The sequence below is a fragment of the Lethenteron reissneri genome, chromosome 32 (assembly GCF_015708825.2).
Source record: "Lethenteron reissneri isolate LAM-NWPU_2019-01 chromosome 32, ASM1570882v1, whole genome shotgun sequence".
In the NCBI taxonomy this organism is placed as follows: Eukaryota; Metazoa; Chordata; class Hyperoartia; order Petromyzontiformes; family Petromyzontidae; genus Lethenteron; species Lethenteron reissneri.
Genome location: NC_083810.1, coordinates 3,078,368 through 3,092,053, shown reverse-complemented (window position 1 = coordinate 3,092,053; position 13,686 = coordinate 3,078,368). Strand labels below are relative to the sequence as shown.

General features: G+C 41.8%; 1 protein-coding gene across 1 annotated transcript in view; it reads left to right on the top strand.

The window, feature by feature from the left end:
- LOC133349892 (polycystin-1-like protein 2) overlaps positions 1 to 13,413 on the top strand; it is a 47,059-nt gene extending 33,646 nt beyond the window's left edge. Inside the window, exons 19-28 of the mRNA XM_061563732.1 lie at positions 214 to 368; positions 2,317 to 2,469; positions 2,652 to 3,126; positions 4,729 to 4,873; positions 5,113 to 5,303; positions 7,071 to 7,239; positions 7,945 to 8,121; positions 11,352 to 11,546; positions 12,058 to 12,336; positions 12,700 to 13,413. Of these exons, the coding sequence (XP_061419716.1) occupies positions 214 to 368; positions 2,317 to 2,469; positions 2,652 to 3,126; positions 4,729 to 4,873; positions 5,113 to 5,303; positions 7,071 to 7,239; positions 7,945 to 8,121; positions 11,352 to 11,546; positions 12,058 to 12,336; positions 12,700 to 13,106 (2,346 nt within the window). The 3' untranslated portion in view covers positions 13,107 to 13,413. The remainder of the gene's footprint in view (positions 1 to 213; positions 369 to 2,316; positions 2,470 to 2,651; positions 3,127 to 4,728; positions 4,874 to 5,112; positions 5,304 to 7,070; positions 7,240 to 7,944; positions 8,122 to 11,351; positions 11,547 to 12,057; positions 12,337 to 12,699) is intronic.
- The last annotated feature ends 273 nt before the right edge of the window (positions 13,414 to 13,686 follow it).

The window sequence follows — 13,686 nt, the reverse complement described above, 5'->3', positions numbered from 1 at the left end:
CAAATAGGGGCGCTGGATGGGTGTAAGGGGCTGGTAACCCCTCCACCTTCAATTTAACTACCACTAAACGACGTGGAAAAAAATCTAACTAAGACCTTTATTATGGACGCATGTATTCAAACACTTTTTTTGACAGAATATGATAAAACCACCCCTCAGGGGAATTCTTACATTTTGTTGAACATTTACAATTATGTACCATCTTGTTAACAGGAGTTTAAAAGAGACAGCATATACAACTTCCTCTTCTCTGTGCCAAAAAACTATGGGTACCCACTGGATGTTAAACTGTGGCTCAAAGATGCAGATTCCTTTGACTGTTTGTTTGTCAGTGAAATCTCGGTACTGGACCTAGAAAAGCAGCAAGTGTAAGTATAGTGCAACACCACAAATTGTATAATTACACTAACTGAAAGACACCATGCGGTAATCAAATTCACTTAATAAATTAACAAAAATTACGCATCAAAGTGTTACCTGTTATTATGTTTTTGCACGAGGCATGATCAAAATATTGTGATTAATTTGCAAACTCCAACCATACTTTTATCTTTAGCCCTTCATACATGAGCGCAAGTTAAACATCCGTATGGGACAAGTGTTTCCGCCTCGCATGCGCGGGTTTTCTCCAGATGCTCTGGTTTCCTCCCAAATGTAAACACTCATTAATGTGCTGATAACACCTTAGTATATCGAGAACCGCAGAACTCGGGTAATTGTCGGCATTGGATCATAGTGTGGCTGCTGTCTTCCCGTTCGTCTGTGGTTCTGTCTCGCGCCTCTGAGTCATTCTCTATTTTCAAGAGTGCGCATTACAAGTTTAAATTATTATTTCTAGATTTGAAGTTATCGTGACTGCAAAGATCCACACTCTTTGGTTCTGTTGGTAAAGTCACGTAGGTAAAAAAATAAAATAAAAATTAAACTAAAAAAATATTATTATTAAACATGTTAGCTCTCAAAACGTGGCGATTGTATTGGCAATGTTACAGGTAGGAACAACAGGTTCCACACTGCCCACCAGGGATTATTTGTCTGTCGTGCATACCACGGCCCCGCCCCACCAGAGCCCTCCCATTGGCTCAGGGGCGCCGAATACAATTATTTAATTAATCGAGCTCGCGGGGTTTCGCCGACCAATGGGAGCGGTGGGTTGGGGTTGGTAGAGGGGGGGTTAGTGGTGGGGGGGGGGGGGGCACCGCCGCGACTCGGGCCAATGAGGAGATAGGTGATGTTTCATTCACAAAATGGAACTGGGGGAGGGTGGCTCCATTCATAAAATGGAAGCCTTGAAAATAAAAAGGCGGATCTTTTTCCTCGTGTTTCTTTCAACATTCCCAGCCTTAAGGTGATTCAGTTTGTCCAAAAAAGCAAATGCATTACTTGTAAAAGATAAAACTAATTAATGCATTTTAGGTTAACATGAAGCATATAAATTAACTCCCCCCCACCCCAATAAAAAAAATACTTTACGGAGTATTATATGACAATGCATATTACAGGTCGGAACAACAAGTTCCACACTGCCCACCAGGGATTATTTGTCTGTCTGTCGTGCATATTTGTCTGTTGTGCACGAATGCGCTATCCAACCAAGTTCCTACCTGCCCACTCCGAAGGAACATGTTTTTCCATGCTTTTACAGCCTTGTTGCCTAGCAATGCTGCCGCAAGGCTGCATGAGAGTAAAGATGTATTGTTCACTTCCTGGTTTTTCAAGCATAATAAAATACATTGCAGCTGCACTCACTGTAATAAAGTACAGCTGTATAACTTCAGCTCCTGCAGAAAAGGCATATTCCTGTTATGTACTTGTGCAAAATAGAATCACAACTTAGTTACAAAAATATTCATTCAGCGCCGTTATAAAGAATGTTAATAACAATATAAATTACGCCTCCTCCCCATATTTGTCGGTTTACATAAAATTATATAATTGTGCATTTGTATCAATTGTGAGGTAAACAAATATCGTGCTGCCCTGCCCTTAGCAAGTGTTGTGCTGCTCTCTTCCTGTTTAAGTGATAATAAATATGCATGAGTTCAGCGAATACAATTATTTGTATAAAATACATTTTAACAACTGCTGCTTGTGATGATATGACATATTAAAAAAGTTTAATGTGAAATCATGATTCAAATAATTCAGGTAAATGGCCTGTCGGTGCCAGTGAGCATGACTTCATGAGGTCAGCAGATGCAGTACAACTTTTATAACCTGCTAGCCACGTAAAAACGAGCATTCATGGGCTCAAACCTGAAATGATTTTATTTTCTCATGTAAAACATGCTCTTACCACTCACTGTTCATCGACAGGCATTTCTTTTGTGTGAATTCAATGGAATCATCGGACATGATCATAGGGCATTATGGAAAGATATTTCAGGTAAAAAATGATCACTTTTCATTCAACAATTCATGGATGGTCCATGAAGCACTTAAGGGAAACTTTTCTGAAGGTCATCTCTGGTGAGTAAAAGCCATAGAAGACGATAGTGGTATATGTGAGACGCCTTTCTTAATTGTTTTTTACAAGGTTATTAAGTTAACATTAAGACATGCTTGTTTAAAACTACTTTGGAAGATCATTAAAATATATGAATACATCTAGGAATGCTTTCTTTTAGTAAAGTTTGTTTCTGTTCTGGCAGGTTTTCCGTTTTCTTTCGCCCATTCAAGACCAACTTCTCCCGCGTGCAGCGCATCTCCTGTTGCGTTACGCTCCTCTTCCTCATGATGATCGCCAACGCCATGTGGTTCGGCAAGAAGCAGGCAGCCAACGAGGCGGGAGGCGGGGTCGCGGTGGGGCCGCTGTCTCTCACCGACGTCCTAATCAGCCTCCTCGGCAGCCTGGTGGAGGTGCCCGTCAGCCTCGTGGTCGTGCTCATATTCCGCAACAGCCGCTCAGAGAGCGAGCGGCCTCCAGGCCAGAAGAGCTCCTGGAGGGGCCCTTGGCCCGGTGGCTGCAGATTCGTGGGTTGGTGTCTCATAGTCCTGACTGTCCTGAGCTCTGGCTTCTTCACGATCCTCTACAGCATGGAGTGGGGCTCAGAGAAGGCCAACCGCTGGCTCTTCCGATTCCTCTTCTCTTTTGTCTTGTCAGTCATACTGATTCAACCCATGAAGGTAAAATGGTGAATAAAGTCACATGCCCCATTCTGAAGCGAGGTGATGTAATATTTTGGATGATTTACAAGACAGTTTTTTTATTGACATCAACATATTAAATATTTACAAGGTGTCCTAGTGATGCACGCCTCTAGTTCAGTAATCAAGAGTTAGCTCATGCGTATTTTAAGTGGGAGTTCGGCCTTGACCCTATCAGCAGCACATCGGGGTCAATCTGCAGGATGATTGCTCAATGTTGGATATGGGGGAAGAACACATGGACAGTTCGGGAGGAAAGCAGCGGGGTTCATCTGCCATCGTTGGGTTAGAGTCGGTGTTATCTTGAAACTTTATATTAGAGGGCATATTTATTGTTGCGATGTCCTCTATTCAGAGGGCTGGTGGTATGTAGAACCTCCCACCACTTATATATGTCCTCTGCCAGTCTCATTGAAAGATTTAGTACGTTTCGTATTGGAGCTCTGAGGACATGTACAGATGGTTTGAGATGATCCGGTCCCATTTTTTGGGGGGAAAGTCAATGGAGGAAAATATTTCTCACACAAAGTACACAGCCCTCAACTGTACTATATTTTACTTCTTCAAGTAATTTTCAGGGATGATTTGTCTTACATATGTTAAAGTTTGAATTGGAAGTACAGGCAGACCTCGCTGAACCTGGGGGTTACGTTTCGGGAAAATGCTGTATTGACCAAAACCGTGTTCGACAAATAACATGCCTCATGGGGAAAATAGGGTTGTGTTCCTTGGTACGAAATGATCACCCACTTCCTCTTTGTTTGACAAATTATGCACAATTTCCGCCATTTTTATTGTTCTACAGGATGCTGAGTCGCTCTCCATTTCGTGTGTATAAAATCTTTATTTTTCAATTTAACCTAAACACAAAACCCGCATCTCCATTCCTCTTCCTGCATCGCGGCACTCACACCCAACACTCGCCCCTAACACTGCCACTTGAAAGTCAATGTTTCGCCATCTAGGCGTCTTTCTCATGTCCTGAACAAGTGGACGGCTAAATGCATGGGGAAATAAGGGTATATTTGCTTGTGTCGTTGTGTGTGTTGAGTGTGGCCTCAAGGTGCACATGACCTGGCACAAGCGTCGTCGTGACGTCACCGCCACTTAGTGGCGAATGGCGGTTGTTGTTGAGTGTTATATTATCACCCAAAAACAAACGCACGAAAAAACATGCACGATAAATAAATCGTTCTCAGAGTCGATTGATTCCCACCTTCCAAGGGATGCAGCACTCTCACGGCACTACTTTGTCGACACGGAGATGAGAATATTTCATTCAAACTGTATAGAGCCGAAACATGACCCCAATATTCCGGAAAACCTTCCTCATTAGGTACACCATGTAGAGCCGAGACACACGGTCGATAAAGCCGCGTTGGGCAAGGTTTTCCAGCACATATAATAAGGTAAAAACATTAATTGTTCACTAACTTGATTTTTCTTTCATCATCAAATAACTTTTTCAACCCCCGTGCTGTGAAATGCATTGTTTAATACTGTGAGGTGTCCATTGGAGCTCGCAAAATGTTTTTTGCATGTTCATATGTGACTGTAACTTACGCATTGTGTGCATTGCAGAATATCGTGTTTGCTGTGGGTCGAGTTTTAATGTGGAAAAAGAATGAAAAATATCAAGCAGACGAGATATTAAAACCGTACACGGAGAGTTATGAAATAATGGACAGCGCTGGAAAAGAAAAACTGCAAACCAGCAATGTACAGGGCAAGGAAATTGCAATCTTTGTGACATGCTCATGGAAGAGAGCCATATAAGCCGTGTTGCAAATAATGCTCACAATATACACACCAATAGACATCCTTCAAAAGCAATATATATTAACACAGTACTTAAAAAAATAGCATTTGGAATACGACATTTTTTACTGAGAATATATTTAAATGTTCAAGTTGCTTAAAGAACATTATAGAATGTGTCACAAAGAATGTATTTCCTCCCAACAGAGAAGTCTTCTCCAATCCCAAGACAAGGTGCTTCCGAAAGTAAAAGACAAACGTGTCTCAAACCGACGCACGTTTTACGCGCTCTGTACCTCGTGGCGCTGCTGTTAGCTGAATGCTTAATTATAGGAGATTATACAAAGTCTCTTAAAACTAATGTAGAGAAAACCTTCATCGTGGGAAAATTTGGAAAGGTAACAAAAATGCATTTCATAGTCACTCATAACACTTTTTTTCAGTATGTGTAAATACACCTGTCAGTCTAATTTTCTTTCATTGGGCACGTTAGTCTAACACGTTGATGAACTTCAGAACGTAGCGGCCCTCTGTAAATTTCTCTCTCGCCAATCACATGTGAGCGGTGGGTTCGTCATCACATTAAGCCAAGCGCGATGGGGTCCAACCAACTTGCGCTGAGCCACCTTCGCAAAGCATTGTGCTCGTTGTGGCACACATCACCCTCCCCCTGCTCCCTGGTATGCCTGCTGACAGCACCATTGATGGCTGGCCTCCATAGCTACCAGCATGGTAGCAACATGTCACCGTTAAACATATTTCTTTAGAACTAATTTTTGTGTTGAGTTTGTTGTCCCTCCCTCGCACCTCCGATTAGCACGGTTGGCTGCATAAGGTGCGAATGAAGTTCAACATACATACATAAAGGGTCTGGTGGACCAAGGATCAGGGTGAGCAGGTGCTGGGTGCGCGGCTAGGAGCATGGCCGTGTCTGTGGGACACCAAGTGTGAGACCCACAGTGGATGCGCCACCATCTTATGCCTTGCTGTCAATCCCTGGTGCCGCTTCCAACTAGCTCAGAGCCAGCACGACTTTGCGATGCATGGAGGTGGTGTGGGCTGGCATGGGAATCTGTAGAGTGTGCAAACTCTCATCCGTACGCTGTCAAATAACTGTAGCCATCCAAACTTTAGCAGCGGACAACGTAGAATGGCAATGACAAGACTCGTAAATTATCTTCCTGGCAAGATATTGATTCTGCCCATTATATATTTACCCTTACAGCAAACTTGCTTTAACAATAAATATACAACGAAAATGCACAAATCTTACAAACGATATCGCAGGCACTTAGATATACAGGTATACGTCGGTTTACGAAAGGGATGTGTTCTTAAAAAAACACGTAAAACGAAATTTAGTAAATCGGAATGGCTATTCCCATTAATTGAATATTAAAAATGAGGCATGTGTTTCAGACAGTCATTTCAACTCTACTCCTAACCTAAAAATGTACACCTATATACATTTTCACAATGAAAAAATATGAATAATAAAGAACGTAATATAAACAATTGAATAATAATTTTAATAAAAAATAATTAACCTTTTCACGGAACTCACCAAAAGATCTGCTGCATGTTGGAATGACTGGAAAGGCGATGTGGAGGCGTTACTGTTGCACTGCAGGGACACCGTGACGCTGTCGCCGATGGATGATGCAGTCTCCTGGGTGGCTCTTGTTTGATGATCTCGTGGCACGTGCCGTGATTAACTTTCGTTAATTGAAAAGTGCCCATCATTTGTCAATTGCGTTTATGCAAAATTTAGTGAATCGAACGTTCGGAAATAGATACCTGTACATAATATGAAAAACAAGAATCGGTTTTACCATTTCTGGCGATAAAACAGGTGTTAAAATGTTTAAACACCGAATAGAAATATTTTTAAATATATGCATGTTTGTTTGCACGTTCACCACAACCACATTTGGTTAATGCGAACTTGATTCCTTGCAAAAGGTTTATGTTTGGTGTTTGAACATGTTAACACCTGTTTTATTTCCAGAAAGGGTCAAACATATTCTTGTTTTTTCATACTTTGATACTGACAAAAAGGTCCTACCTGCACATAAGCCGTGAGAATTATTTGCTAACTTTTATACCAATTCAGTGGACACGTGAAGATTGCACATTGAACGAACGCATGCTGTTTGTGCATTAAGGTTACCGATGCCCAAAGCTACTGGGACTGGGTGTCCAACTCACTCTTGCCGTACATGAAACAAACCGGCAGCAGCGCGACTACGAGCGAAGCTCCTGGAAACGAGATGAATCGCTTTCATTTATGTATTGTTGGGCTTGTACGTCTGCAACAGCTGAGATACACCAAGGGTAAATTTTTACTATTAATTATGCTAACAGTATGGTTTACTTTGGTTTTCTATGTAACAAGGACATGTCTCAAATGGCTATCATGAGGTGTTAATGCTACTACATTAAAAATATAAGTATGAAAAAAAACTGCTTATTATATCACGAAGGCTTTCGCGACCTATATTCATCATAAAGGTTTTTGTGCTAGATCCCATAAGTACATTTATATTCACCCGATCTTACCCAAAATCCTTTATGATGAGGCTTTATTACATCTTACTAATGAATATAAAAGTACTTTTCATTAATTTTGTTTGAAATCACTTATTTCTATGGATTACTTAATTGTGTGGGTGATAGTCATGTAACTTTGAGGTTTGATGATAATTATTATAATATATGTTCTGGATTGTATTTGCAACAAAAAAATAATTTTCAAATGGAAACGTTGTGCAAAGAAAATAAATGTCTTGATAGGAAAGTATGGAAATACCATTTGTAAGGCATCGGAGTATTGAACTTTGTTGATATCAGAATTCAGTCACAGGTTAATCTTCAAATTACTGACGTTTTGAAATATTGCCGCATTAAAATTTGGAAAATATCATTTGGATGATACCAGATAATGGGCACCTCCACTGCAAGTTCAACTCCTGAGATTATTTTCCAACTTAAAATATACAAACGAGTATAAATGTAACCGATGATCTATTTCTATGTTAGGATCGAGTAAGCTGAATTTTGTGGCAATGTTGAAAAATGGTCAGTACATTCCACCTGAAGAAGACACGAACAACTATTCAAAAGCCTGGGTGATGTCCAATAGTACGGGTGGAGCCGAGAGAGACCAATACTGGATATTCAAGGATATGGGAGAAGAGATCATCTCAATGAATGGTGGTAAGACCACACACTCAAATGCCATTATTTATAAGCACAACAAACATTCACTCAAAACCGTGATTATCTCATAACAGTCACCACTGTTGGATGGTATCCTTCCCACACCATTGCCATTCCACACAATCTCTCGATGCCACAATTCGTCTCGTTGCTCTATCTTCACGGCGATGCTCGTTGCTCTATCTTCACGGCGGTGCTCTCAGGCAAATTCGCTCCATTGGGTGCCATTCTGTACCATGGCACGTTTGGCACCCAAACGTGCCATGGTCATCATCAACTTGATGGACAAACAAGAAGAAGAAGTCTCGACCACTGGTCATCGTCGCTTGTAGCAATGTAGCGATGTTTTCTGTCGAGCTGACTTTTTCTTAGCAGTCAGTGTGATGTCTCTGATCTGCGTTTGTTTTCTTGATTCACGTGCTCCTCTTTCCCTCGCTCAGTGTAATTGCAAGCGTTCAATTCTCAGAGCTTCTTTGCCCACTTTTTCAACTTTTGTGTCCAATGCCTTTGTCAATGTCCATGTTTTTGATCCATTTATCATCACAGATAATATTAATTGGTCGTACACCTTCTTCTCTATGCACACTTGTACGGTGCTTTCCATGATTCAGTTTAGCTTTTCAAAAGTGCTCCAACCTACTTTTTTGTTGACAAGAGCCCGGCGTTACAAAGAACGAACAATAACAAGCGAAGGTAGTACAGAAATCCTACAGACAAAAGCCCGAACTCAGTGCTCCTCGGTTTAGGGAAGGGGAGGAAATTTGGCTCACTGCCTCACTCACGTCGGGACTACGAGCGGGAGTGTAGGTTTTTGTTTTGTCTAGGGAGGCGAATATCCAGTAAGAGGAACAAAAGGGGTGGTAGAGGGTTGAAAAGGAGAAACCTCCCCCTCTTTAATATAACATTTTGATGCCAATCTTAATTTGGAGCTTTCGTGACTGCAGGAATTACCCTTTGGTTCTTTCAGTAAAGTCACATATAAAGATAAAATAATAAATTAAATAATAGCATACGACGTTTCGATTGCAACACAAGCAATCATCATCAGGTATAAATGAAATAGCAACAAAAATCTAACCAGAAAACTATAGACAAACATATAAGCAGACAGATATCACCAAGATACATAGAGAGAGAGAGAGAGCAACACATAGGCACACAGAGAGAGAACGTCCCTGTGACGAGGCCTTAAATAGAGAGAGGGGGCGGAGAGAGGGAGGGGGTTAGAGAAAAAATTAGCATGCCAATGAGTAGGATGACGGGTGGTAAAGTACGCAAGCTTGAAAATTAGGAGAACGGGAGAGAGACAAATTAAATGAAATAACCTAGCCAAATATCGAAATGTAATGTAATGCAACACAGAGAGTCGGTCAACACACAATTAACGCATAGCCTGGTCAATTACGTATTTCAAAGATTGCTAAGCTAGAATTTAAGTGTGAAAATTCCAAAGAGAGACAAAACACAAAACACGAGGAACGGAGACACACCGACAGAGCAGAACATAAGAACGACAAAAAAACGAGTGGAGACAGAAAAAGTACACTAAATACACAGGCAGAGAATGAAAACAAAAAACCCAGAGAGAGAAAAAAAGATGAACTTAAAACTTCCCCGTAGAAGTGGTTCAATCTTAATTTGGAGCTTTCGTGACTGCAGGAATTACTATTTGGTTCTTTCGGTAAAGTCACGTATAAAGATAAAATAATAAATTACATAATAGCATACGACGTTTCGATTGCAACACAAGCAATCATCATCAGGTATAAATGAAATAGCAACAAGCTTGCGTACTTTACCACCCGTCGTCCTACTCATTGACATGCTAATTTTTTCTCTAACCCCCTCCCTCTCTCCGCCCCCACCCCCTCTCTCTATTTAAGGCCTCGTCACAGAGACGTTCTCTCTCTGTGTGCCTATGTGTTGCTCTCTCTCTATGTATTTTGGTGATATCTGTCTGCTTATATGTCTGTCTATAGTTTTCTGGTTAGATTTTTGTTGCTATTTCATTTATACCTGATGATGATTGCTTGTGTTGCAATCGAAACGTCGTATGCTATTATTTAATTTATTATTTTATCTTTATACGTGATTTTGATGCCAGTTTGCCTTCAGTAACTGCCCTAAGGTATTCGTTCCTGCGTTTCTCAATCTGCTTGTTCTGGTGAGGGTCACAGCGGCGGCATATTGAGTAGGGCGTTCCAGTCCTTCCTTTCCCTGGCTAGAGGCTCTAGCTCTTCTTGGGGAATTTCCAGGCGTTCCCAGGCCAGCCAAACAACACAGACTCGCCAGATGTCCTGGGCCGGCCCCGAGGTCTTTGGCCAGTGGGACGTGCTCGGTAGAGTTCTAGGGAGAGTCTACCAGGGGGCATCTTCATCAGGTGCCCGAACCACATCAACTGGCTCCTCTCTATCCGGAGCAGTGGCTCGACTCGGAGGCTCTCCCGGATTACCGAACTCCTCACCCAATCACGGAGAATGAGCCCGGCAACCCTGCAGAGAAACCTCATTTCGGCTCCTTGTACCCACAATCTCATCCTTTCGCTTATTACCCAAAGCTCATGACCATAGATGAGGGTGGGGACATAGATCGTCCTCTAAACCGAGAGCTTTGTTCGAGAACTCAGCTCCTGCTTCACTACCACGGAATGGTACAGTGCCCGCATCGCTGTGGATGTCGCACCGATCCGCTGGCCGATCTCCCACTCCACTTACCATCACTCACGAAAGAGACCCCAAGCTACTGAAATTCTCCACTAAGGTCTTCGTGTGTTTACTTTATTTTGTTTAGCAAAAACTTGCAGTGGATTGCTTCTTAACCCAAGTCGACTCAAACTTCCTGATTGCATTTGCTAAACGACCTTGTTAGTATAAATTGGTATGATTTAATTCCTGGATATACAATAATGGCAATTCCTAAAATGCGATGCGACAACCTGAACACCCTTGCAAACAAAAAGTTTCATCTCGAGGGAATATCCATGTGAAAATTAACAAATAAAGAAATAATTATATTACACTGAAAGTAAAATGATGTACCTGTTTGAGCTTTATTGTATAAGCACCCTGATTATCATCATGATTTAATTGATACATCAGACATCAACATATTATCCTGACATTGCAATACCGGTGAATCCGGTTCGGAATGAGACTAACTCAAGTATGCTAAGATAGAAATGGTCTATTGCACTTTATCTTACCTAACACTGAACGTCATGTTTTCAGAACGCCAGGGCAGAGGCGGCTATTTGGTGGAGGCGGCGAATGATGCAGTGAAAGCAGCCGACACTGTGGCCTACCTGAGAGAGAACTCCTGGGTAGACCCACGCACGGCAGCATTGGTCACCGAAGTCTCAGTGCTCAACGCAAACACAAAACTGGTCTGTCATTTGACTCTGCTGCTGATCTTCTCGTCACCTGGTGAGTCCCTCTGTATTCACCATTGACAATTGTGCGAAATTTGATTAAACATGTGTATTCATTTGTCAATTACAAACTTTGTAAAATTTGGTGGTTGCTTCATGCAATTGCAAGCAAATAGTATCTGTGGTGAAACCACTCAAAGTCAGACTCGAGTAAGCCAGAATGCTTAATAATGAATAAATGGAACAAATTGTTCCTAAACACCCCGTTTGGGGGTAGACTTGGCCATTAATTCTTCCAGTGTAATATAAAATGTGCACCGTATTTGGAAAATATTACATTCGTTCTTCTATTGAGATTGGTTCCAGCTATGGAACTGTGGAATTTCCACCACTGGCTCAGGGCTGTCAGTGGAGTTGAGCTCCTTCCAATGCTCCTTTGGGCGGAGGAACACGCATCTAATTTATTTAATGAAAGTGATGTGTAGAATATATAATTTGTTTTAATGGACACTTTTTTGTCAATTACTATACAGCAGTAACATTAAAATCCATACATTTCCATTTAGGTGTTGCCAAGCCACAAGTCAACGCACGGGTCTTTTCCATCCTGGAGATCGGAGAGTTGCAGTTTAATCTCAACCTGACTGCTTACGTCTCCATTTTTGTCCTTAACCTGCTGTTATTGGCGTGTGACGTTCCCAAAATCTGTAAAGAGAGAGGTGCCTATTTTAAAAAGGTGACACATTTAGTAGAACTTCTGTGCTTTGGTCTAAGGATAACCACTGCAGTGGCGTATTATCAGCAGACAATGACACTTAAAGAAACCCTTGAAACATATACACAAGGTATGTAGTTGATAAGAAATGTATGCTATGACAAATAAACTAGAATTAAAATATTACTACAGTATAACAGTGTGGTAATGTATGCTATTTAATTTCTACAATCTATGAAATAATACATCTAAATACTGTGTAATTCAGTAAAACTACTGCATGGAAGATGTTTTATCTCAAGCGGGGTAATGCACATTATGCCTTATACGTGTTGTGACATGCACATGCAATAAACTTTAATTCTCTGTAATGGCGCATGAACTTTTGTTGTCAAAGACCATACAATTTATGTCACACCTACATAACGTAAAACATATACCGGGACGTGTAATTTTAGACAATTGTTAATTTGAATGACGGTGGATCTCCCAGATGGCAATGTGACGTTTGGCAAGCTGGCCTCGCTGGACGAGCGTCTCAGGGTGGCGCTGGCGCTGTTGGTGTTCGTGGAGTCCCTCAAGGCTCTTCAGCTCCCCCTGCTCCACCGCGGAGCGAGGCGGTGCCTGGCGCTGCCTCTGCTGCACCGAGAGGCACGAGTAAAGAGCCGGCTGTTGATGGTGGCCCTGCTGCTGGCCCTGTTGCTTAGCGCCTACAGCCTCTCTCTGCACGGACTGTATGGCGCCCACTCCTGGGCCCACGCCTTCCAGTCCGTGACCTCTGCGCTCGTGCGCATGTCCCGCCTGGGAGAGGCGCTTGGTGGCGGAGGGCCATGCGCCACGCTCGCATACCTCTCCTTCAGGCTGATGGCCTTTCTCCTGCTCTACTTACTTAGTAAATAGGACATACTATATGTTGTCCCATTCCTTAGTCTCCACATTGTCGTAATGGATCTAGCCGTGGAGTGTAATGGATCTAGCCGTTGAGCGTTCGCCAGTTGAGTAATTACCAGAAAGAGCCATGTCACAGTGCTCAATCCACAATTGAGAGTTTGCAAGTTTTAATCTTGATGAGTAGTCTGGTATCTATTTGTGTTTAAAATATATATAATCGAGATATAATGTGTATCTACGCACCGTTTACGGTGGTATATAACTACTATATGTTTTGTATCTGTATGGTGATATTTGTTGAATAAAATACAAACTAGAGCGCACTTTTCGACTGGAGTATTTTTTTTACGTCCTATTTAACTTTGGTTAAGAATTTAGCTCAACAAGTATGGTTGGTCACTGAAAAGAATGAAGGTACTGGAACTGCATACTTATCAGCAACGCCACTTCATGAATGGAAAATGAAAGACAAACCACAGTGCGATTGTGGCCATGCACCACAAACTATGGGCTGTATAGTACACCATTGTGGTCTGCGTTCCTTCAATGGAGGACGAGGAACAGCAAAACTATACAAACTCTGGCTCCT